Source organism: Daucus carota, chromosome 8, assembly GCF_001625215.2.
Source record: "Daucus carota subsp. sativus chromosome 8, DH1 v3.0, whole genome shotgun sequence".
In the NCBI taxonomy this organism is placed as follows: Eukaryota; Viridiplantae; Streptophyta; class Magnoliopsida; order Apiales; family Apiaceae; genus Daucus; species Daucus carota.
The window spans coordinates 27,272,042-27,297,877 of record NC_030388.2 but is presented as its reverse complement, the minus strand read 5'-3'; the positions used below and the strand labels follow the sequence as shown (position 1 = coordinate 27,297,877).

The 25,836-nt window shown below is 34.0% G+C and overlaps 4 protein-coding genes across 5 annotated transcripts; 1 reads left to right on the top strand and 3 right to left on the bottom strand.

Annotated features, from left to right (window-relative positions):
* Window positions 1–3,555: 3,555 nt before the first annotated feature.
* LOC108197061 (E3 ubiquitin-protein ligase RSL1) lies at window positions 3,556–5,593 on the top strand. Its single transcript, XM_017364542.2, has 2 exons — window positions 3,556–4,441; window positions 5,266–5,593. The coding sequence occupies exons 1-2, from the start codon at window positions 3,663–3,665 to the stop codon at window positions 5,294–5,296; spliced, it is 810 nt and encodes a 269-aa protein (XP_017220031.1). The 5' UTR covers window positions 3,556–3,662; the 3' UTR covers window positions 5,297–5,593.
* Window positions 5,594–8,936: 3,343 nt separating this feature from the next.
* LOC108197063 (ubiquitin carboxyl-terminal hydrolase 14) lies at window positions 8,937–12,244 on the bottom strand. Of its 2 annotated transcripts, XM_017364544.2 has the most exons (4): window positions 10,977–12,244; window positions 10,770–10,850; window positions 10,398–10,600; window positions 8,939–9,519 (listed from the first exon to the last, which is right to left on the bottom strand). In XM_017364544.2, the coding sequence occupies exons 1-4, from the start codon at window positions 11,016–11,018 to the stop codon at window positions 9,336–9,338; spliced, it is 510 nt and encodes a 169-aa protein (XP_017220033.1). In that variant the 5' UTR covers window positions 11,019–12,244; the 3' UTR covers window positions 8,939–9,335. The 2 variants fall into 2 exon arrangements, with proteins under 2 accessions (XP_017220032.1, XP_017220033.1); XM_017364543.2 differs by lacking the exon at window positions 10,977–12,244 and having other exon boundaries at window positions 8,937–9,519; window positions 10,770–10,967.
* Window positions 12,245–12,392: 148 nt separating this feature from the next.
* On the bottom strand, window positions 12,393–12,979 carry LOC108197064 (large ribosomal subunit protein eL27x). The gene has a single exon (XM_017364545.2). It carries the CDS (start codon window positions 12,914–12,916, stop codon window positions 12,509–12,511), a length of 408 nt encoding a protein of 135 aa, XP_017220034.1. The 5' UTR covers window positions 12,917–12,979; the 3' UTR covers window positions 12,393–12,508.
* A 3,561-nt stretch (window positions 12,980–16,540) lies between these two features.
* On the bottom strand, window positions 16,541–22,582 carry LOC108197391 (DUF21 domain-containing protein At4g14240). The gene is made up of 13 exons (XM_017364998.2): window positions 22,246–22,582; window positions 21,253–21,329; window positions 20,387–20,470; window positions 20,175–20,288; window positions 19,868–19,951; window positions 19,653–19,724; window positions 19,369–19,436; window positions 19,009–19,096; window positions 18,421–18,494; window positions 17,970–18,333; window positions 17,809–17,855; window positions 17,601–17,682; window positions 16,541–17,082 (listed from the first exon to the last, which is right to left on the bottom strand). Exons 1-13 carry the CDS (start codon window positions 22,481–22,483, stop codon window positions 16,972–16,974), a joined length of 1,503 nt encoding a protein of 500 aa, XP_017220487.2. The 5' UTR covers window positions 22,484–22,582; the 3' UTR covers window positions 16,541–16,971.
* Between the last annotated feature and the right edge of the window lie 3,254 nt (window positions 22,583–25,836).

Here is a 25,836-nt window from a genome sequence, read left to right as displayed (position 1 = left end):
GTGTTCTATTTTTCTAATTTTCTGGATTTTTGGATGAAAGATATCAAAAAAAAAAAAATGTGTAGGTGGCGCCTCTCAGATAGCTCCGTTCTATTTTTCTAATTTTCTGGAATTTTGGATGAAAGATATCAAAAAAAATTGTTTCAGATTAATTGATATGGTATATATCTTGGCATAAACTAATCTGATTCTGTTTCAGATTATTTATTGAATATAATAGATTACAAGTATTAATCTGATTCTGTTTCAGTTTATTTATGAAATATAGTAACTTGCAAGTTTTTTAATCTGATCATATTTCAGATTATTTAATTATAGAAAAGAGTAGCACATAAGTCTCTATGCACTTATAAATACCCCTATAGTTTTTACTTTTTAGGGTTTTGGATCATCTAAACACAACCTACACTCTCTCTCAATATCACGATTAGGGATGTGCATTCGGTTCGGTTAACCGAACCGAATAACTGAAATAATTTCGGTTCCGTTAATCGAAATTTATATTTCGGTTTGGTTTTCGGTAGCCGAATTTTCATTTTTCGGTTATTCGGTTTTTTAACCACGGTTAACCGAAGTTTTATTTACTTTTAAAAAAAAATCAGGTGCATGTGACATTATCAAATGAAGATATCGGGTGCAGAAATAGAGGACTGGCTACTGGCTTCCGGCTGAAGAATTTTTTTATTAACTTGGATTGTGAACTTAAATATTTTTAAGTACTGTCTTAAACTGACTCATCGGAGACTTGTAGTTGTAATTTTTAAGCAACAAATTATCTTAATGCTTGATGTAATGATGTTTATTTCAAATTATTTTCATAGTTTTCACTTTTTAGAGGCTTTCTGAAAATTTCGGTTAATAATTTCTGTTTTCAATATTAACCGAAATTTAAATTTCGGTTCGGTTACAAAACCGAAATTAATTAGGTTCAGTATTCAGTAGAATTTTTCATAGAATTTTGGTTTCGATTAACCGAATACAAACCCCTAATCACAGTTATATATGTTTGTTGGTTATTCTTTTATAATATTTGTTTTGGTCGTCGGACGTATTTGTTGTTGTTTGCAAGCTTACTCTCTGTTTTATTGGACGATCGATGTATATGGCTAAATGTCTAAGAAGCAGTGTTTAGAAAACTTAATAATAATGTTAGTCAAGAAAATGATTACTTTTAAAAAAAACACAATTGAAATTAAGATTCGCCGTGCTTTAAAATCGTTAATTACATGTAGAAATTTATTATCATTTTTTCACTCATGAATTATAGTCCAATTTTACAATTTTAAATATTAATATTGGTATTGGATCGAGATGTTTATAATATAAAATTTATTTTATTCTACAAATATTAATTTTGAATCATTAATGTAATTTTTATAAGTTGCTGCAAATTGATTTTGTTCTACAAATATTATTTTTGAATCATTAATATGATTTCTATAGGCCGCCGCAACGCGCGGCTTCTCAACTAGTTTTTAATAAGTTTTGAGATGTAAAAAATTGGAAGAAACATCCTAAAAAGAAACTATAAAGAAATGGTTGGGTCGACCTAGGAAAGTAACTGATTGGACTCATCTCTACAGGCCTAGCATATCAGGCCTGTAAGGATATTAGAGCAAGTCCAATAGGTTACCTATATGATGTCCTAAACTCACATTTAGGTAATGGGTAAAAAAAATGCACTCCAACACTATCCTAGTGTTATCCTAAATCACTAGAACTTTAATTCTCCTAGCCATTACCTATTTATAAGTAACCTCTAGCCATTACCTATTTAATATTTATGAATAATATAATCATCTCTCTCTTTCTTTCTTTGTCTATTCTCTCCTTTTCCCCTTCTCTCTCCCAAATTTATTATTAAATTAATCTTAGGAGAACAAATATAGGAAATACCATTGGAGTTGACACTAAAAATAGATTACCTAAATCACTAAGACATACTAACAATTATTATTTTATATTATTTATAAATAATGGGATAGGTAACCTATTGGACTTGCTCATCAAACTGCTATGGAGAGGTGATTCGGCCCGTCCAAGATATTATAATCTTTTAAAGATAAACTAAAACAAATACGAATTTATAAAATGAAAATGCTACGTATCTCAGAATTTGTTTTCAAAATTTTTATTAAGTATATATGGTCTATTAGCGTGGGAGGAACCAATCTTATCTTGCCAATTGAATTTGGGAAAAAAATAAAATTGTTAACACTTTTTTGGATACCTAATATTTCTCATACATGTTTAGATAAATAAATTAGTAATTCGAAAATCCTAACTAAGAATTTTATTAGGATAGAACCCTACATGCATCCGCATTTCATAAAAAGAATTTTATTAGAATAGAACTCTACATGCATCCGCATTTCATAAAAGGATAATGTGTACTCGTAGAAATTTCCTAATTCAAAAATTGTGATTAGATGATTGATGTGCATAGATAGAAAGGGTCTCGTTATTATTGGAGTCAAGACAATCGAAGAATAAATTGAAACAATTTTTTTAGGTAACTACCATTTCCCTTCATAAAAACCAAAAAGGGTTAATTATCAAACTCATCATTGAAGTGGACAAATGGTATCAACTTCATCACTGATCTCCACGGGGTCTCAAGTTGCTCACTAAACTCGCTTAATGGTATCAAACTCATCACTGCCGTTAAAAAAAGTAACGGAGGTTAGACGGAGTGACAGATTGGCAGTTGACGTGGCACATTAATAAAAAAAACTAAAGAAAAACAAATGAAAGGAAATAATATTGAAATATTGAAATATTTTCTCTTTTAATAAATTTTATTTATGTGAATATTGTTGTTGGCAAAAAAATATTTTTCAACATTATGTGTTGTTTTTGAAGATTTGGACAATGTATGTTGCTTCATATGTTAAATTTACATATATTTATTTTTATGTTTTTGTTTGGTACGAAAAACTCCAAAAGAAATAGAAGTGTTAAAAATCGAAATGAATTTCTTTATGTTCTATCTTTAGATTTTTCTTAAAATTTTGAAAAAGTTGGTGATATAAAAAAAATTGGAAATATTTTTTTGCCAACAATAATATTCACATAAATAAAATTTATTAAAAGAGAAAAAAATTCAATATTATTCAAAAAAAATTATAATCTAATAAAAAACATAAAAGTTAATCTTAATTGTTTAGTTAATTATATATTAAAATTTAGTTCGATACATTTATTTAGATAATTATATCCTAAAATCAATTTAATAAAAAGTTTATACTTTATTTTCATATAAACTTCAAATTATGTGGCATTTCTATTTTCTACTTTTTTTTATTTTCTTTCATTTGTTTTTCTTCAGTCTTTTTTATTAATGTGCCACGTCAACCGCCAATCTGTCACTCCCTCTAACTTCCGTTACTTTTTTTTAACAACAGTGATGAGTTTGATACCATTAAGCGAGTTTAGTGAGCAACTTGAGACCCCGTGGAGATCAGTGATGAAGTTGATACCATTTGTCCACTTTAGTGATGAGTTTGATAATTAACCCAAACCAAAAATATTAAACAAACCCTATTTCATCACTTGTACACACATCAACCACATACGTCTCCAAGGCGACCAAGGTCAAGCCAGTCGAGATCGTCGAAATCCCCGACGACGACGACGACCATCACGTCCCCATCAACCCACCGATGGGAGCCACCAAAGAAAACGCCATTTCAGTTGAAACCTACCGTAACTCCATGCAACCAAGAAACCACAAGAAACGCTTCTTCATTGACCTTAACCGTGCAACGCAAGAAACCCATTACGAAGACGTGCATGTTCTCGACTCCTTCCCCTTCCCAAATCGAAACCCTCGTCGTAAAATCACTCTAAACTCCACTTTCGAGGCTGGCGAGTCATCAAACACTCAAGCCAGTACTCTCTTTGTGTGTGAAATATGTGTCGATGAGAAGAGTTTTAACGAGGCCTTTTCGATCAACGGGTGTACTCATTCGTATTGTACTAATTGTATCGTTACGTACATCGCAAGCAAGCTCCAAGACAACATTACTCAAATCCTCTGCCCTGTTCCGGGCTGCAGGGGACTGTTAGAGCCCGAGGATTGTCGCTTGATCTTGCCGCTTGAGGTGTTTGATCGATGGGGCAAGGCGTTATGCGAGGCCGTGATTTTTGACTGGGAGAAATTTTATTGCCCTTACAAAGATTGCTCTGCTATGTTGATTGATGATGGGATGGTGGCTACTTTGTCGAATTGTCAGTACTGTGAGAGGGATTTCTGCGCGAATTGTCGTGTGCCGTGGCATTTGGGGGTGGAATGTTTGGAGTTTCAGAGTTTGAGTAAGGATGAGAGGGAAGCTGAGGATCTTTTGCTGATGCAGCTTGCGAAGAATCGAAGGTGGAAGAGATGTCCTGGATGCAAGATCTATATCGATAAATATATGGGTTGCTCAGCTGTTCGTTGCAGGTATTTTTACTGGTCATCCCGAGTTCTGTTTTCGATTTTTTTTACACATGGCGGACAGAGTAATTTTAATTAAATGATTTAGGTGCGTATCTCAAGAGTTTGAGTGGAACCGATCATGACATGTTGCGTTTGACTTAGTTTAGAAGAATGGTTAGAAAAATAATTTTTAATTATGTGTTTGGATATTTACAATTTAACGGGTATAAAAATTATAATTTAATAATAAAACATTGTAAATTATTTTAACCCGGGAATATATATTTTTGTAAATCAAATTTAAAAACAAAAATAAGTGACCGAAAAAAAGTAGGGTTTCTAACTTCTGAGATTTCTGGCTTGAGCCAGAAGTGAACTTATATGGGACCGTTTTGATAAGTTTAAAAAAAGTGTTTCTTACTTCTACTACGTAGAGGATAATGTAAAAAATGTGAAAAGAGTGTGAAAAAGGTGAGAAGTGAATAGTTAATCATTAAAATTAGCCATTACCTAATACGAGAAATGAAAAGTGGATCCTAGATACTTAGTGAATGATAACTCTGTTGTTGGTGTAAATTTTTGTAGTATATTTCTCAAAATCATAGTTTAGTAGATTAATCGAAGCTACTCTGCCTTGCAGCATATGTAGGTATTGTAGCCCAGGGATCCAGATTTTCCACATCTTTTTTTTTGTTTGATGCATTAGGATAATAGAGAGCCAGTTTGCAAACTTGGTGCCTTTAGGCCTCTTACAGTCATCATTGTAAAATTTGATAGGAATAGTTCTATTGTTTTAATTTGCTATTTATATGGTTGTTTCTTGATCAATTTCTTTCCGTTTGATGCAGGTGTGGACATGGTTTCATTTACAAACCTTAAGTGCAGGCTCTGGTTGTCAATGTTTGATAAAAATGCTAAACTGATATCTGGAGGCAAGGGGTAGGCGCCTTATGTGAGCTAGTGGCTTTAGTACCAAGTATTTAGCAAGTAGAGCTCGGAAGAAAGCATCAGTATAATGTTCTGCATATTATGCAGCGTATGTCCATGGCAAGTATTTTATGTATGATGAAATATATGTAAGAAGACAATGTGAAAGTTGTCAAGACTAGTACAATTCTCTGATAAATTATATGCTGAGATATTATTTATTATAATACCTGAGTCTACCACACCATACAGTTAACCTTTATTATACACCGAGTATTATGATGATATTCTCTGGTTCTCATAGTTTGTTACGATGATGTGAATGTAAAACGGATGCAGAGGTATGATTGGTGAAGAAGTTAGGATTCAACCTTGAGCATTTCTAGGAATAGTCTGTTTAAATTGTTTCGAATAGTTAACTTACTCATGCCAGCTACTATTTACTATAGTGTAGTGTGATACTTGACATGTTAAAGGAGACTTCTGTTAAAACTTTCCATTCCCCCTTTCCGGGAGTCCCCTCCCCCCTCCCCGGGAATCCCATTCAGAGCTGTAGACCAGAGGGTTGTCGGTGTTCAGGGGTTCAGAATGTGCTCAATGAACATTAGGTTCATACAACCTTCAAAGGACTTGAAATTTTGGATATTGAAGTAGCACGAAAGTTTGTAGATTCATAACGTAACTATTATCTTGTTAGTGTTGTAAAAATGTGCCTCATCACTCATGTTATATTGATTTAAGAATTTAGGCTCTGTTTGTATCACCAACTTTGTAACAATTCTTGATGGTTAATTAACTGTGAACCAACTAAATGAAGTTTGAACAAGCTCCTTTTTCTCTCTGCACACATGACTCATCTTCTAGTTCTAGTATATAACTTGTATCTTCTCGAATTATATGTATGCATTTTGCAGATGCTTACTCATAATGAGTCATAATCACTATGAATGTCTAGGTAGGAATAAGATTAGATCAAGACTCAAGAGGGTATCTGAAAAGAGAGATAAATATCAAGATTACAATGTCACTGTCACAAGAGTATCGATAATATAGATCAATATAAAGTGCTTTATGGGTTTAATTTGTTGCTGTAATCGGTGGTGGCTATGGAGGAAGATAGAAGGTAGTGGTGGTGGCATGTCGGGCCTTGTTAGTGCCAAGGTGTTTGGGATTGATTGTCGGATAAAAGCACTCCACAATCAGGGAAACTTGCATAAAAGCACTTCAAATGTCGGTCTGTGAAGCAGAATTATAGAAACTACACATTCAGTTGCAAATGGGAAGTATGAAGTATCTCTCTCTCACTCTCTCTCTCTCTCTCTCTCCCTCCCTCTCTCCCTCTCTCTCTCTCAGTCTCTCTGCATATATAGATTTTTATACAAAGTGTTAAGTTTCTTTTGTTGATTCTCCATATGCTTAGTATCTTTTGTTAAATGCTTTTATATATGCTGTCTCCCATTAAAAAGTTTCTGTCTTCACTTGATCTTGTTTCTCTGCAAGATAGCAGCTCTGCCCTATCGTTTGAGTTAGTGAAATCCGAAACCTATCTCTCCCACATGCACTCTTGATTTCAGCTTGTTCTTTTAACTTTAATTATGCATTACATTCCAAATCAAGAAGTCTCTATACTGTACTTTGAAACCCATTTCTCTTTAATGTCTCCCCTGGTCTGCCACTAAAGACCAACTCCGCGTTATCATAGATTGCGACTAACTCAGTTTATAGGGCCAAAACCCCAATTTCGCCATATTATTTCAAACTAATATACTGATCAGGCCATTATAAGTAGCATAATAGAGGTCCACAAAGATTCAAACAACAGTAGAGATCTTATCCTTAGATAATCAGGAGCCCTCTATGTTTCCCCTGCATTCTAATCGACAATTATATGAAAAAGATATCTCAAGTACTCGTGTTACTGTAACAATCTATCATGTAAAGATCTTTATTAGAAGTGGCCTTAATTAAACCTCATGTATGGTGGTTGTTATTTGGGGTCACTCAAACAGGTTGTTCCGAAAAGCTGAGGACCACCACCAGCCACCATGCACCGTATCCATGTTTGTGTGAGCGTGAGTATTTTGAAAAAGAAACGAAAATGGTCCAATAAAAGACTATGATGTAGGGCTTCTGAAGAGGAAGATAAGGTTCTGTCTTGGATTTAAGCAAGATTTAACTTAGTAGAAGAATTATCAAAGGCAATGAGAAGAACTAATTCGCGTTGCAAGAGAGCCAAGTAGCACGCCTACACGTGATAGTGATGCTTAGTGAGGAAACAAATGGACCCTATGCCGAAGATTAAACTCTACTTGAGATTCTGTATGTTTTGTTCCTAAGTCATATGTATAAATATATTTGGCTACTAGACTTGGTCTAGCTGCAGAAGGGGATTGCATTGGTGCTGGGCTATATAAGAGTATGGGGAGGTTGGTAAGGAGATTTGCAAAGTTGAAGAGATTTGTGAGACAGCAGAGAGGAAAGCTGTATATTATGAGGGAGTGCATCAGTATGCTGTTATGCTGGGACAAGTATTCTGAAGAAACTACTATCTGAAGCAGTCTGGGGAGCCTGGAAGCTGTCTCTTTCTCAATTTGGTTTCTGCGTTATTATTTATCGGGTCCAGGTTCCTGACATACGTATGTTAGTAGCATATGTTCAGCGGAAAAGACCGGTGGACAGCTTCACTCTTGATTTTTGATGTATATACAGAGGATGTTGTAGTATCATTCGACGCAAAATTATCTCGTTATGATATATATGAGAATTTTAGAGATTCTGACCGGAACAATGTAGATGAATAGTATTCAGAGCTGTCAGGGAGCCTGGAAGCTTTTTCATGTTAGTTCTGATAACTGTATTATGTAAATGAAAAGTTCGGTTTTTTTTGTTAGTTTACAGTTTTTCATATGTAAATGTACTATTTGATTTATGTAAATTGTAGAGATTCTAACTGAAACAAGAGATATAAGAGCATGTTTGACTCATCTTAAACGGTGAATATAGAGACTTATTTCAAAGATAAATAAATCACATTTACATTTTTCTTATAATGAAATAGTAAAGAGACGTTTAACCTGATTTATATAGTAGAAATAAATAAATTATTTTACAAAACGTTCATATTTATGTAATTTTTTCGTAAATAAAATACGTCAAACAGGTCCATAGTACTCCCTCGATCATATAAGTCGGTCAATATCGGTCAATATAACAAGTTCTTCAATGGACTCATGCTTCAAAATATCGTGAATATGAACATGATCTGTATCTTCCAAAAGGAAAAAAAATCTCATGATCAGATAGCTTGTGAGTTTATATTTTATTATTCCGAAACATCCGAGTTTGATTCTGGATCACCCCCGAGAAGTATTAGAACAGAGTTATAGACAGATGATCTATTTTGAGAGTCCCCGCAAAAATGTTTAGTCACCGAACAATTCCATAGCTAGCCAGTAACTTAATGTTTTTATTCTGTCGCAGAGTAGCGAGAACTTATTTCGATCTCGGCCTAGGTGTTCCACGTATTATTCGCAGAACTTAACAGACCCCCTACTCTTTATCATCCCATTTAAATCGTTCGTAAATAACTTTTTATTCAAGTGTTTCATGTGAGATAACCCAACAGATTACGTCCCAAATGTGTGTTCAATATTCTCTCTTGATCAAATTATTGGTCTATCTATTTGATTGAATAAATATCTCTACAGTGCTAAACCAGAAACTAATCAGCTTTACGGAGAAATTATTGCACGAGGTCTTTGGTGAAACAGAATTTTCACAAGAAATGGTGGATATGAAGCTGTATTAGCTGGAGCCAGAGAAATTTTTCACATCCACATCACTATTAACATCATATCATGTTTCTTTGTGAATGTGGACAGTACAAGACGCTTTTGCAAATGATTTTAGTAAACACAGTTGTTACGCAAACTCGCTTCTTTGTGAACTGTTGAGCTAAGGATTTCCCTTTTTACTTTCTACCTTTCAAAATCTAAGAAACAATTCTCTCATAAAAATACAAGTACCCCATGTCTTTTGGAGGATCTTTGGAAGCCCCAACTTTTGCATCGTTATATATCACCTCTCCCACCTTCCGTCTTTGTAAGTGTGAGCAACATAATGGGCACAATGGGTAGAAGTACCAATGGGGCTCACCAGTCCAATTAGTCTGTACTCTGCAATACCACAGCAACCATGATCATGTTAAGTAAAGGGTGAAGAGAAAATTAGTAATTAGGTTGAAAATTTTCAATGCAGATGACGTTGAAACTAAACATAAAATGCATCTTTATTCAATTTTATTTTATCTGGAGTTGGACAATACAATACATAACATGCAAATATACATATACTTGTATTACTAATAGTCCAAATAAACTCCTGACAAAAAGAAGTCCAAATAAACAAATTCCCTCCAAACTTCTGGTAAAGAGCAAAATAAATAAGAGTATCTCCAAGAGCCTCCTTGTTGGCTCCTAAATATAATATAAAAAATATGGCTCTTAGCAATTTAGGACAAAGTTAAGAGTGTAAACTCCAACAACACTCTCCACATCTCTTCTCTATTTCATATTTTATTCATATATTGGGCTCCACTATAACAAAAGAGATGGAAAGATGGAGGTGAATTGGAGGGAAGGATTTTTTTATTGTGAAAAAATAAGTTAGGAGCAATGTAGTGGCTCTTAACTTTGAGGAGAGAGGAGAGAGAAACAAAAGGCTCTTAGTGATTTAAGAGTCACTTAAGAGTCTCTTGGAGCAACATTTTTCCTCTCCTTCCTCAAATCTCAAGTTAGGAGCCTAAATAAAGAGGCTATTGGAGATGCTCTACAGCAACCAAAGAAACACGTCTAATCTTTTATGGTTAAAGCTGTAAAGATTGAAAAAGTTGAATCTGGAATTACCAATGTTACGAGGATTTGGATTAGCAGTTACAATATTCACAAATATAAAAAGTTTGCAGCCCATTAAGTTGAGCAAAAAGTATGTGGGGAGGTATCATTCTCTCACAATCAGATATATCATATTATTTAAAAAAAAAAAAAAAAAAAACCTGCTTCTGTTGATGGCTCTGTCCAGTGGAATATTGAGAGAGAGAATACAGTCTTGTCTGCTATTGTAAGCAACCTTCCCAGATGGACATTGAAGTCTCTCTTCAATACCAAATTTGAAGCACCTTGAAGGATCCAATTGAGGGTTGCCAGCATTTAGTACTTCAACTTGGTCAATGAAATGTAGGAAGAACTCAAATGCATCCTAAAAAATATTGTATTCTTAATTACTTATTCAATAGATTACCTCAATAATAACCACATAAACAAAAGAAAATGTCCAATAATACGATTAAGTTCAAAGAAATTGTTGAATCCACTTCAAAATAACCTAAGAAGAGATAGATATGGTTCATGTATGGTGTCAAACATACTTGTTGTCTCATAGTAGAGAATTCAGGGTGGCTTGAAGCAATCACTGCTTTAAACATGCGTGGGGGGATGCCCTCCTGTTTCTGGAAGAATGAGCATGAACATAAGTAATTAAAAATATTACTCAAATCATCCAAACAAACTAACAAAGTATCTAGATATTTATCAGTGAAAGCCATTAACTACTAACAGTCATCAGTGGTACTTACAGTAGAATTTGCAGCAGAATCTGCATTTCCGTCTTTCTGCATGTTCAAAACTCAATCACCATTGAGACACTTACAAACACAATTAGCAACTCACTGTCTCATTTTATCTCGTTTTATCCATACAATGTTTCAAGTTTGAACCAGATTCAGATTCTACATTGGCTCAGGTCATTATGAACAGGTCGGCTCCAGATTGAAATTTTTAACCTGTTTCGGGTCCCAGTTAACCCAAAAACAGGAGGTTCCGGTTGACCAAAAAACAGGACCAAGTATACAACCAGAACCAAACAACTCATTACCCGAGATTGCTAGCCCCGGTTCACTGTATATAAACAGCCAGGCAGATTTCATATAGACAAGGCATAATTTTGTAATACTGTACACCCAAAAATATACTATAATGAAGCAACTTCCATACAAAATATAACAAAAAACAATAATAACAAATATAATCGCAAACTCTTACACCCCTGTACCATCAACCCTATAGTGAGAAACTTTCAAGAAAACAAAAACATTCTTATAAACAGATTGAACGTCAATCACTCACATTTACAATGGGGCTATTGCCTTGTAAACATTTAAATTTAATTTCTCCTGTTGACATGACTTCAATCTGGAAGTGTTAAAATGATGCAATAGCCAAACAGAATACAAACCACATCTGCCAACAATTACTGTATGTGCAATAATACATTCTTTAGTTTGATTACACAAATTTAATCCCATCAATCTACAAATGTTTCTCAGTTTTTCTTCAACCTCTTTACAACAAGTATAGACTTGTCATGTCATATAGTTTACACTGTGTTATTTCTTTCTTGTCATAGAAATCATCAAACTAATTAGTTTACTCTAGCTCAATTAGTTTTCTCATCCAACTCTAATCTTCTTTGCATTCGTTTACAACTTTCAAGAACCCAACATAAAAAACAAAATTGACCATAATTTTTACTCTAGCCAGTTTATTCTTCACATTCCCTTCCGGAAAAAAAATAGAACTCCATATTTTAGCCAGAATCAATCACTCGTTATTTATGATCAACTCAGGAACAAGCAAAATCATCACAGCACCTCATACATTATTCAAAATCTCTCATTATCCTCACCTCATTTCAATTCTCAACTCAATGCAAGCAAAATGACAATTACATAAAACTGATAATTTATATAACATGAAAAACAAGTCTAGCATTAATAACAGACAACTAACAAAAAAGAAAGCTGCCCCTTGCCTATACCAGAAAAGAATAGAGGGTTCCTGATGCAAACAGATCCACCTCCCAGATCACAATTAGCTACATTTAAACACCAGCACCTAATACATTACTATGCATTTAAATAGATAGAATCATTCGATACGAAAAACACAGATACAACTTAATCGTGAACCAATTCCGCATTACTAATAACAAGTAATCAAAAACATATCTAAATTAGCATATCACGAATCCGAAACTCCAGCAACATTTGAATCCAAAACATTACACGTCATCATCCAATAAAACTTATAATCCAACACAAATTGAAATTTAAAACCTAAGCTTCGTAAAGAACCAGCGGTTTTTCCCGGTCTTGAACCTCTCCTCGAGCTTCGCCTTGGTGGCCTTGGCCGCCGTCACCTTCTTATCCCTCGACTGAAGACAATCCGCCGTCACCACATCCTTCAGATCCACGTCCAGAGTGTACCTCGTCGGCATGATGTGGTTGTAGTTCACCAGCTTGATGAACGCCTTCACGCGCGACTTTTTCGCCGTCTTTTTCGCGGAGTCCTTGCGGATGACCTTCTTCGGGTACTTTGAGATGCCGGCGACGAGGCAGTGGCCGTAGGGGCGGTCACGAGTGCCTTCGTCGAAGGCGCGGATGATCACGGCTTTCCGGCCGGCGAAACGGCCGTTGAGGACGATGACGGCTTTGTTGGGCTTGAGAAACTTCACCATTTTGTTAGCGCCGCTTTGCTCACCCTCTGTTTTGAAGCTCTAAAACCCTAGAAATTGGTTAGCGGTGAATATATAGGGTGGGGCTTGGTGAGGAAGTGTATTATTTTGGGCTTTTGGGTGATTTGCTAAGGTCTCCGGCCCATTTTAATGGCAAATTTCACCCAAAAGGCCAAAATGGCGTAAAAGTCAAATTTATCATATTTTTAATATAATATTTATTTTATTGACAAAAGTTATCTGTAGTCTTATTTTATTTGGAGTTCTCGGAGTCCCAATCATGATCCTTCTTTTTACTCTCATCTAATGGTTGTAGTTTAATTAGAATTTTATAAAATTTAAATCATTAACTACATTATGTTTACAAATTGAGCGCTCACTTATCTCTTCCACGATTGTGGCGTCAATTTATTTTGTTGTTGAGTTTGTGGGATAGATATTATCCTGTCATTTGTTCTGCAACCTTTTTGTCAGTGAGTTATTTGATTCTCTGTTTGTTCTGCAACGGCGTTCTCTGTAAGATACGAACAACATGTCTAATAATGAAGATATCTTGCTTATGTTCTGCACCTTTTCAATTATTTCTTCATTTGTTTTCGAGTTCTTACAAAAATATACCTCTTTGGATTGGTAGCACAAAAAAATTAATTTTGTCGTGCAATTGAAGATGATAGCAAACCTTAGCTCACCTGCTCCAGAATATGAACTATAGTTTCGCCCAACCAAACTAATCTGCTTTGCAACGTCAAAATGATATCTGTGTTGCAGGATCAAACAAGTTGCAGGATATCAGCCACGTGATTCCTGCAACAACATACATCTAAGGATTTGGCAGCGCAAAAAAAAAGAATTTTATCGTGCAATTGAAGGTGATAGCATGTCCTCGCTCACCGATGGTGATGTCTTGCTCGAGAAGATGACTATAGCTTCGCCTAACTAAATCGTTTTGCTTTGCAATGTCGAGAATATCATCCACGTTCATTAATTTGAAAATCATAATTGCCCACTTAGTTTTCTTGTTGGTAGCAGTGAAATACTCACGCTTGGTTTAAAAAATTATACAATTTTTTTGTTTTAAAAATTAGTAACTCCATCTTATATATGAACTGTAGGATTAAAATTATATCTAACGGTGATTAGCAGGGACTCCAAGGACTCTAAGGAATATGATATTCTAAGGAACCCAATTATTTATGAATGTTGAAATTTAATTTAACTGATTTTGATTTTTTAATTATACTTTTTAATTCATGTATTCTCGTTAGTTCATAATAAATAATTATATTATTTATGAAATAGTTTTTATTTATAAAGCTGTTATTCCATTTTACATTAATATTTGAGAAAAAGACCTGAAATACATATACTTGTTTTTAGTTAGAAAAGATTTGAAATATTTTTTATGAATGTTTGGTTAAATAGATGTCATATGAAAGGGTATTTTTTTGGGACACTCAATAAATTGCTTCATACAAAATGGGACAATGAAGTATTATTTTATCAAAAATATTCGAAATTATGTATATTGCGCAAAACCAACATTAAAATTCCCTTGGCAAATAATATTTTATATAGAATATATTTCACTTACTAAGAGTATTTCCAGCAGCATCTTAGCTCATTCCTTAAATATAATATAAAATATTGGCTCCTAGTGACTTAAGATAATAATAGCTATTCTCACCTCCAGCAATATTCCTTAGAGCAAGTCCAACAGCTGCCTCAAATGATGTCCTAAGTCATAATTTGAGGCATTTGATTGAAAACATTGCTCCAACAGTGTCCTAGTGATGCCTTAAATCACTAGGACAACTTACTTCAGCCCTATTTTTAGGGCTCACCTACTTGAGCCTCATTTCACTTTTAATAATAAAATATTATCATTCTCTCTCTCCCCACTACTTTTCTCTCTACTTTTTCATTCAAAATATTAATATTTTAATAATAGGGCTTGTGGATAAGGCTTTTTGTTGGAGTGAATTTATAAAAGTGATGTCCTAAACTACTAGGACATTATATTTTATTATTTATATAGGGCATCCTCTAAGACACTCTTGGACTTGCTCTTATATTCATTACTTATATATTATTTTATTGTTAAAAGTTACCATTATTGCAATAGTTGAAGAGAGAACATGTTTGTATTCAAAATTTATTATAAAATAAGATTTAGGAGAGGAATGAGGTTACCTAAAGATAACATGACTATTGGATCTTAGTGATTCCCTGAATCACTAAGATACTGTTGTGGATTATTTTCTCATATTCCTTATATTTTGATTTAAGACTCCAAATAGGGAAGCGGCTGGAGTTACTCTAAATACATAGTTTTCTTCCGAGATGGTAATTTTCATAAAATATGTTGCAAACATATACATTTTACGGGGTTTAATTATGATCTGAGTGAGGAAACAACGGCCAGTGTGCCTAGAAATTTCTTGTGGTTACAAAAATTACAAGTTCTTTCGAGTTTCAACCCAAAATCAAAACTAAATGAAAAATAGAATACTTCTGAAAAGGACCGTCCTAAATATGAGGATGTGATCAATATGCCAAAAAGAGATGAAAAAGAAGAGGTGAACAGTTGGATGGGTTTCTCCATAAATATGTATTTACAGAAGTATTTACTTGTAGTAATACATGTTGGCCGAAATAATATGTGGAATGAGGTCTGTAGTAATTCACATATAATTCACTTCATATATCTCTTATTGACGTTTCCTTTTTCCTCAGAAAACAGAACACATGGATCCAGTTTAGTAAATACAGTATACAGAATTTTCCAATTCACATGTAAATACAGACTACATTATAAATCAACTAGTACAATACGTATGTTATCCCGATAACTCTAATTCAATTTCATGAAATAAATTCTCCAAGTCAATTTACCCAAAAGATGATCACATATGAATGCATAATTTTGCAAATCAATGTTCGCACATGTACCCACATCTACAGAGAGCTTTTTATAAATGCCACCAAAAGAGTATGATACAGAGTTGTGTCATCAAGTTTAAATCAAACAGCAGACTAGTACACGTACCCCATGCCAGATAATCTGGCAAGCTTTGAGCGTAGCGTAACAAAGTATAGACAAGTCCCTGTTCAGGTCCCTGTTCTCTGGGTTTTTTATACACCGGACTCGGTATTATTGCCTGATCCCATGACACTTGGATGTTTTTGCAAAGTAAAGCAAACTCAGGATCATTAGCTAAATGGGAAATACTTTAGTAACATAACTATTTTAAAAAGCATAATATCAATCTATGTTACTGATTTTTGTAGTTGCCTATGGACACACGGAAAAAACACCTCCCTCCCGAGTACCTAAATTCAATTTTATAAAGAGCCACTTACAAAATTCAATAATCTGGGTTCGTAGGAGTGAATATGGTTTTTCATTTAAGTAGCTTGCTTCAGTAGAACTTTCGACCTACGGCATTCTATAAGTATGTATTCACTCACAGCAAAAGTGATTGCTACAGTCGATCTAGGGTGGTATTTTCATACACTATGTACAAAGAATAACGATGAGTGATTGCCATAGCCTATCTAGGGTTGTATCTTCATACATAGTGTATGAAGAATAACGATGACTATTACATTTCGGCAAAAATTACAGGGGAGCAAGAACAACACTGTATTTAAAGAGGGAAAACTAACATAGATAAAAAAAAAGTAAGCTTCTTTCATCCTATAGTGATCTGGAAAACAAATGATACTGATATATCATTTGTTACCAAAAAAAAAAAAAACCCATGTCCTTAGGTACTACATTCTTCATACATCAAACATACACTGGTACTTTATAATGAACCTAAGAACTCTTGTAGTTGGGTTCAAGATGCAACTACATCAATGAGTAGTAATCACCCCAACTGCAAGAGCACATAGAAAGCAGCCATTATAAACTTAACATCACGAGGGCAACAACATCCATGTTTGAAGAACTTAAACTTAGTCTACAGAAACTATGACCCAAGTCACCCAACTATGAAACTATGAACCATTTCCCTCCAAGAACTCATCCTGCAACCTAAACTCCGACACAATTCTCATTGTTTCTTACCAAGCAGAGGCTCAGCTAGACTTCCTTGTATCCCTGTTGAATTTGAGTTGTCTTCATTTACCTTCCCTGGAGTCATCCCTTTCCTACTTTGGCCTCCCTAAAAGAAACACAAAATTCAGGTTACATCTAACCACAGTACAACACACAACCATTTAGGAAAAAAATTGCAAAACAATGGACATCAAGTTCAGTTAGGTTCATTTCACCCAAAATTATAATGAAGAATCTTTGCAACTATGCTTATGCACACAAATCAAAATTCCCAGTAATTCCAGGTTCTGCCACAGATCATAATGGCAATAGATGAAATACAATATTAGCACTTACAGATTTTAAGGAACATAACAGTACAGAAAAAATGAATTCACCGAGGATGATACATTCTACGACTAAAGGATGGAGATGAAGAGTGAGCCAAAAGGATAACACTATATCAATTGAGTAATATAAAATTTAATGTATCATGTTAAATATCAAATACTGGACTGATTAAGAGCTTTATAGTGCTATCTTTTGTGCAAGTAATGATATAAGGCAGTATTCTAAAAAAGTCAAACATCTTCGCAGTTGTATTCAAGTTTAGGAAATCAATTTAATGCAATAATCTATACTTACAGCTCCTTTTAAGGCATTCATTTTTCGAATTGATGGGGCACGTGCCACTGAAGAAGCAGCTGCAGCAGCAGCGACGCGTATCCTACAGATAGAGAATTAGAGATATTGCATCAAAGTTCAAATATCTATATGCTTTAATAGAATTAACAATGTCAACATCAGATCTTTTCAGATTAAGTAATTTTGCAATTCGAAGTAATCCAATTACCTTTTATGTACATCAACATATTCATCTGTCTCATCTACTATCTCCTCCTGCATTTAAAAAAATAATATATAAGAATTAAGATGTGCTAGCCGCTGGCACTGTATGACCTTATGAAGCAAAGAGCTTGAGGAAGGGGGAAGAATATAAATCATGAAGAATACCTGCAGAAGTTCTTCAAATACATCTTCTAAAGTGATGATTCCGATAACTTCTCCATCCTCAACCTCCTCTATCAAATTAGTGTTCCCAGTATTATTTGTATCGCTATTTACAGCAATCTGCAAGTTACCATTAGCACCAGTTGGAGCTTTCTCAATATCAACAATAACGCTATCCAACTTCTCCCGCTTAGACAGCAAGGAACTTGACTGAGAACTCTCTTCAGTTATTGTTACATCCATTATTTTATCTTCATCCACTGATGGAGGTTTCATGTTTTTTTTGGATTTTACAACAGCTGCCATATGACTGCTACCCTTTTGAAATTCATTCAGTATGTCATATAGAGGCATATTCGCAGGAACCCTGGCAAATGATCAGAATGTATAAATCTTGATCACTGATAAACAAAAAGAACATAAGCATGATACAATCAAGATCAAGTGATCTAACCGTGGTATCCTTCGGATAGAAACAGCACTGACAGGGGTCTCAGTTTCTGCCCTCACTGTTAGAAGACTTTTCACCTGATACATATGTCATGGAAAGATTAGAAAATGTCGTAATTGATGAGAATGCAATATACTGAGTCACAAATTTAGATTCATCCTGAAAGACACCCGTAAATTACTAAAACAGACTTAAAGATCACATAAATAACTATTCCTATTTATACACGCATTTGAATCCTCTTTTTCCCTCTATATATATAGTTAAATATATATGGCACATTCATCTACAGGAACAATAAGAAAGACCTAGAGCCAGAATGGAGAAAAAACTGAACTCGATAATCTGGTGAAATATGGAGGTATCTCATGAAAAGAGGGGACTAGAGAAGTAAATTCGAGTCGAAAGACAAGTCCAAAACCCTAAATTACATTGTAATTTTTTTCAGAACTTTTTTTTCTCTCTCCAATGAGAAGCAAAAGCCTATCCTTATCGTATAGATGTATCACTATTGCATATGAAGAATGATATAATTTGAAGGACTGTTCGCACACTCACTACAATTTTCCTCTTTTTAGGATATACACATACCAGTAGAAGACCAATTATGTTCTTCGGGTTTCCAGAATATACAGGAACACGGCTGTGACCCCTAGCAAGAATTTTTCCCATTGCCTCCCTGTTATATCAAGTTGATAAGTGAACATAAAATCACAATAATCAGCTGCTCAATTTCCCACACCAAAGATGCAGCACTTGTTAATAAAAAGAACACAGATACATTAATCATTATGATGAAAACCTTAAACTTCAGTGATCATGACATACAAAGAAATAGTAGACACATAAACTGCAGATATGTTGATCAGTTTGACTAAACACACCCAGGTTTTCACAGCCACAAGACACAACACACAGTATTCTATCAATTTGTCAAGTAAATACACATACCAGTCCAGTTTTGAATTGACATCCAAAGAAAATGTTGACTCAATTGGTGTCATCGCTTCCTGAGCAGTCTGTCACAAACATGAAAAATTAATACTAGAAGTATGCAACACATTGCAGATGTGCCCTTTTATCAAGAACTAAGATTTACATCAAAATGAAAAGCCCAAAGTTCAATGGAAAATTTGTTCATTCGAAGTGCTGGGATAATGTAGCAATCAGCCTCTGTCTACCTTTTAGAGAAAAACTGGCCAGAATCTAATAGGAGAAGTCAAGGTGACGATTACCTTCTCAGTTAAGTCTAGTGCACCGCTAATAATCGTTGTTTCATCATGTGTAAGCTCACCTCCTTTCCCTTCCTGAATTTTCGTAAATAGCATATTAGGGCATGAAGAAAAAATAGCACTTAAAGCCTACTTGAGGAATATACAATTCGTTGATCATAATATACATTTTTTGAATTTCGATACATGTACAACTTTAATTAAAAAGATGTACTTACATCTTTACTGTGGATAGAAACAAGGGCTTTTAATTGAGCTCGCCGAAATAGTGCTTCATTGTGTCCTAAGACCCAATCAAGAATCTGGAACAAGATCGCGGCTTAGTTAAATTTAAGAACTCCCTTATCAGTTTGTAAAGTAGAACTATATATTAAAAACCAGACCAAGAAAATCAACTCAACCTGGCAATAAAGAGTTTATTAGGTTACTAAAAAGTCTAATTTTATTTCCTTTTCTTATAGCACATAGCACAGAATAACCATTGAACAAGCAAGGAAAGAAACTCCCGCATAATTGACCCGTTACCTTCCCAATAGGGTAAGAAATTGGATAGCAAATTATCATCAAAAAGCGCACGAGCCAAACAAGGTTAGAACCTACAGCAAGTCCATATCTAGTACAAATTGCCTGAGGAATAACCTGACAAGTAGAATTTACAAACAAATTCAAGCTCTATCTGTATACAGAACCACAACGATTAATCTCTTGTACAATATACAATGAATATAGTAATTTACCTCTCCAAAGAATAGAACAAAAGTTACAGAGAGCAAGATCGCCACAACCTGATTGAAAATCTTATCCAGATATAGAGGCAAGGCCTGTATTTCGTAAAACAATGAGAAATACATCAGCATAGTGTTTGTACAAATATCTATTTCGATGTAGATAAGAATATATAGTCTAATAACAAATGAAAATTTTAAGCATGCGTACAAAATTCATGCCAACAATAAACTAGGACATGTTTAATGTCCGTAGAAGAAAAGTTACATCTGGAGATACTTTTCTTTCCACGTAGGTATGTTTGCATTTGCTATTTTTTATCCAAGTGCGTCAACTCGAGGACAACTGTATTTAAGTGCCAGCGCACCAAATTTGTAAGTGGCATTTGCGCATTGCGCGGTCGAACCATTTATGCAACTTCGCTAACATTCTATTCAATTCTATCAATTCCTGTGTCACAGCCTAAAACCTTAATAAATAATAATTTCTCATCAGAGGAGAAAAGGAAAACCTTTCATATGAATTTATTATGTTGTCCTATATCTGTTTGAAATTAACCAATCTTATTACAAATTCAGCTTCATTGTTTCTCGGGCAACTGAAATCACTTGTTTGAAAGATTTTGACTACTTGTTGAAATGTATTTTCATGTAAGCACTTCCTCCAGCAAACTTTGTTTTACACCTTTTCACTTTCACTAATTCCATAATTCAGAATCAATTGGTATGTATAAATAACCGCAAAACACATATCTCAACTCTATTATACTCATTTACATAATCAAATAGAGAAACAACAGAGTTATGCCATGTAGAAAAGATATCAATTTTTTCCAAAAAGATATCAACTAAAAAGTGAAGATGCCATTATCTCAGACCTCCATGGCTGCAGCATTACAGAGGAGCAACGTCACAAGTAGCTGGTGCTGCTTCTGAACAACTGGAAGGATTACCGCTGCAAAGAGCAATGCCCCCAAAAAAATATTAATCAACTCTAATGCAATCATATTCGCATGCTAGTGACAGAACCGCTCTAAAATGAAAATCACTGTTTTTATACTAACTCATGATCCTGTTTCATCAAACACTGATAAAAGAATTCCTTGCAAATCATAGCTGACCAATTCACGGAAAGTGATAATTGGGCATACCATACAGAATCAACAAAAAAATCAAGTACACAGAATACTAACATACAGAAAGCCATTTACTAAAAAGCAGTGTTTTCTCCTTAAAATCGGATACTAACTCATGATCCTGTTTCATCAAACACAGATAAAAAAGAATTCCTTACAAATCATAGCTAACCAATTCAAGAAAAGTGATAATTGGCATACCATACTGAATCAACAAGAAATCAAGTACACAGAATATACTAACATACTCAAATCCATCTACTAAAGAGCAGTGTTTTCTTCCTAAAATCGTATACTAACTCATGATCCTGTTTCATCAAACACAGATATAAAGAATTCCTTACAAATCATAGCTAACCAATTCACGAAAAGTGATCATTGGCATACCATACCGAATCAACAAAAAATCAAGTACACAGAATATACTAACATACTCAAAGCCATTCACCGCAACATACATATGATCCAGTTATCTCGCCACATAAAATTTCATTTCTACACAGCCTAATTCCAACTATCAAATTTACTAATCCAACAAACTAGTCTCGAAACCAAACATCGCAAGCTCACACATTCAACAATCCATTTCACATCAAACACCACTTCAATACTCCACAAGTCATAATCAATCAATCAGAAAACAATCACACATACATACACAACAACAATTCACACTAACAAACTCAAAATTTCAAAAACACGCACAAATTAAGCAGAATTGAATAAAAAAACTACCAGCTTGTTGTTTCTCCTTGGGAGAACCGCTCCGCTGGAGAATCTCGAGCTCGACGAGACCGAGCGACATCAATCCCAAGGTAAGCCCCGACATTATTCCGGCGAACAGAACAAGCGCACACGAAACTCCGGCGTACACGTACCACAAAAACGTCCCGAATTCTATCGACGACGACTCCTCTCCGGTCAGTCTCGGCCTCATCGCCATTATCAACAGCCAATTCGTCAGCTTCTTCATCTCTGTATGTATATAATCTATAATTTGTGTGTAGATGTTTGTGTAACAGTGTTTCTCCGGTCCGGTGTGTGACTGTGTGTGTTGTATATTATGAGTATATTTTATTATGGATATATCAGGAGTGTGTAAATACACGTGTTGTGCCGTGGTGTGCATCGCTTTCTGTAGGCCCCTTTGGGTTTTTTTTTCGGGAGTTGCGGAAACGTTACTAAAATGTTGTTAATCCTCGTGAATAAAGCGAAGATGATATTTCGAGATCTCGGGATTTCAAGATTTTGAAATATGAAACTGATAACCATCTATAACAGGTATTTTTTTCGATCAAATTAATTATTATTGTAGTTAGTTTTTCTCGTGCTTGGATTTAAGAGGTTCGAATTAAATATTGAGATTTTTCGTTTTGAATGGATATTCTTGATCAGAATGGACTGATGCTACACAACTTGAAAACGAGTTCTTGCGTAGATGATTACATATGCACTCATATTGTGCCAAAGCGCACAGCTTTTCATGTTCATCCTTATCGATTGATACTCATGTAAATCTGGCATTTTATTTCGTATATGTAAATTTAAATAAATGATATTTTATGTCGAAATTTTATCGTAGCATTTCGTATCCTCAAAAAAGAAATTACTGCAGGAGGGAGAGTCTCTTGGCTCCAACAATAAAACTCTTTCCCATTTTCACATTCTATTTTATTTTCTTGTGCAGATTGAAAGCCCAAATGTTAGTTCGTTTGCCACAGCCCATTAGATCCACTCTACTGGGTTTATATGAGAGCCATCCTCAAACGCAGTCCATGACCCACAAGCCACAACACTCTTTCTTTTGAGAAACCAAAACCCACAAGCCCAGAAAACTTAAAATCAGTGGGACTAACAAAAAAATTTAGTATAAAACAATAAAGTGGCCCAAACATAAAAGGGAGGAGATTTGTCACCTGACCCATAGATCATTCCATTTGTTAGAACAGCAGTCTCTGCACTTATCTTCTTTTACCTTCTGGGCCTTTTTTTTCGTTTCTGGAAAATAGGATATAGTTTAGGATTATCCTTATCACTGATCCGGGATTTCTCTGAATAAAAATTCTCACTTAGTAGATTATTATAGCAAGCCTTGATCCAAAGAATGGGTGCAACTCGATTTGGTGGTTACTTTATACTTCTAGGCCCATATATTATTTCTACATTCTTTAAATAAAGAACATCTTAATCTGGTAGATAATTTTATAATTGAAACTTGTATGGTAGAATCTCCATTAATTAGTAAACAACTAATTAAAAAGTCATGATGAATTAATATTAAATTAATTAATAATACATAATAAATTAATATTTGAGTTATAAATTTATATTCCCAATATAACAAGGACAAAGGAAATTCAATGGTATTGATTTATATCAATATCTATTTTATTAGTAAAAGTAATTATAAATAATTTTATGCATAATAATACATATTATGTGTAATATATATTCAAAAAAATTATACACCGACATTTTTGTGTATTAACTGATTAAGTCAGATTTCCGTTTTTACGACATTGAGTCTAGGTATTAATTAGTCTATGACTCATATTTTTTTTTTTTGAAAGTAGTCTATAACTCATATTAAAAAGTCCTGAGTACAAGATATTATATTTTGGTGAAGAAAAGGAAACATATGCTATGTCTAAATGATAATATACTTAACTAAAAGATATTTCTTAACAAAGGGGCATGATGAATAAAATAATTATCTACATTTTGAAAAGTAATTGGAATATCAAGCCATGAGTCTCTCATATATAAAAATATTTCTTGACAGAGACAATACACACATGAACATTAGAACTCATTTCTTCTTTTTCTCTTTTCGAATAAGCTACTTGTACAAAAGATTGATTTGACTATTCCTTTGTGGAATTATGTGAAAGTGTGAGAACAAAAAATCTCTTTCATACATATATATGTACACTTTTTATCAAGGCCTATATGTACACTTTTTATCAAGGCCTTTGATTTCACTTGGTGGGCATCTTTCATAACCTCTTATTAGTATAATATAATATATGATTAGGATCATTTAGCTTAAAGAGGTCAGTGGGGAGATACAACTCTTCTCACTTGAGTGAACTATGTTCCTTTATCCATAGATTCCAATTTTTTTTCAATTTAATACACAATCGTGATGGAATGAATAATTAGTCTTTTAATGGAGAACTCTTTGAGAGAATCAAGACTTGCATGTTTCTAAAGAGAGACTGCAGTGTATTAGACTATGAACTTTGAAGGACTCTTCCAAACTCTTTTGTGTAAGCTATGCATGCATGCATGAGGATACTGTGTTAATCTAGTTCTCTTAAGTCCAAATTTTAGGAGCAAATCAAAATCTAGTGCTCCAATGGGCTCCTAAACAAGCTCCTAAGTCCAAATTTTAGGAGCAAATCAAAATCTAGTGCTCCAATGGGCTCCTAGATACTTTTTAAAAATTTAGGAGGTTACTCTCTCTCTTTTCTTTTAAAGAGCATCTAGTAGCTCTTAACTCAATATAATATTATTTTCTTTCCAATCTTCTCTCTCTTTTATTTAACTTTTTCCTCCCATTTATATAAAATAAATATAAAATGTGAATTAGGAGCTAACTATAAAGAGTAGCATTGGAGTTCTCACGTTTTCCGATGTATTAACTTCCTAAGAGCCACATTTTTTATTATACTTTAAGGAATGATTTTGGAGCACCATTGGAGATGCTATTATGTTTTTAGTTCTCGCTAAGGTACGTACTCTCGTCGAATCAGGAATAAATTGGAAAGAATTGGACAAAAGGAGAACATTAAGTTGTATAGTGAGAATCGTATACATTTAGCACTAGCTGTAAAGAGCCATACTGATTCACACGGGGTTCCCTAAAGATTCACACGGAACTTTAGTCTGGTATCACATGGTAATTTACGCAGAAAAGTGCATTTTATGTATCTATGTTTTAATTTTACAACGATTGCAATACTTTGAAATTCTTTATTACAATATTTCACTTCAAGATTTTTTAGTATACTTTCGTCAGATGCTATATATTAAGGATAATAAGTTCAAATATAAATAGACGATAGCAAAACAGAATACAACAATATTACGAAGTGTTATGAAATTCAAAGTGCAGATACATAAAATACATTTTAAAACCTGTTTATTAGTATTTTAACACAACATTATTAGCAACACCAGATGAAAATACACAAACTATGTGAAATTTTGAAGAGGCAGCAAGTATTGATTTTAGATATATAATATTACAAGTGGTGTGTAAAGTTCAGAATATAGATGTACACAAAACACATTTTTTTTTCAAATTTTAAATTAATCACACCT

Bases quoted from the DNA above. Each gene is read 5' to 3' on its own strand.
- LOC108197061 (XM_017364542.2), top strand. From the start codon at position 3,663: ATGGGAGCCACCAAAGAAAACGCCATTTCAGTTGAAACCTACCGTAAC. The intron at 4,442-5,265 runs GTATTTTTACTG...CGTTTGATGCAG, and splicing joins TGCTCAGCTGTTCGTTGCAG to GTGTGGACATGGTTTCATTT.
- LOC108197063 (XM_017364543.2), bottom strand. From the start codon at position 10,946: ATGGCTTTCACTGATAAATATCTAGATACTTTGTTAGTTTGTTTGGAT. The intron at 10,601-10,769 runs GTATGTTTGACA...AATATTTTTTAG, and splicing joins TCTCTACTATGAGACAACAA to GATGCATTTGAGTTCTTCCT. The intron at 9,520-10,397 runs GTTTTTTTTTTT...GTGGTATTGCAG, and splicing joins AGAGCCATCAACAGAAGCAG to AGTACAGACTAATTGGACTG.
- LOC108197064 (XM_017364545.2), bottom strand. From the start codon at position 12,916: ATGGTGAAGTTTCTCAAGCCCAACAAAGCCGTCATCGTCCTCAACGGC.
- LOC108197391 (XM_017364998.2), bottom strand. From the start codon at position 22,483: ATGAAGAAGCTGACGAATTGGCTGTTGATAATGGCGATGAGGCCGAGA. The intron at 19,952-20,174 runs GTAACGGGTCAA...ATCTTGTTCCAG, and splicing joins TTTCTTACCCTATTGGGAAG to ATTCTTGATTGGGTCTTAGG. The intron at 19,725-19,867 runs GTAAGTACATCT...ACGAAAATTCAG, and splicing joins TTTCTATCCACAGTAAAGAT to GAAGGGAAAGGAGGTGAGCT.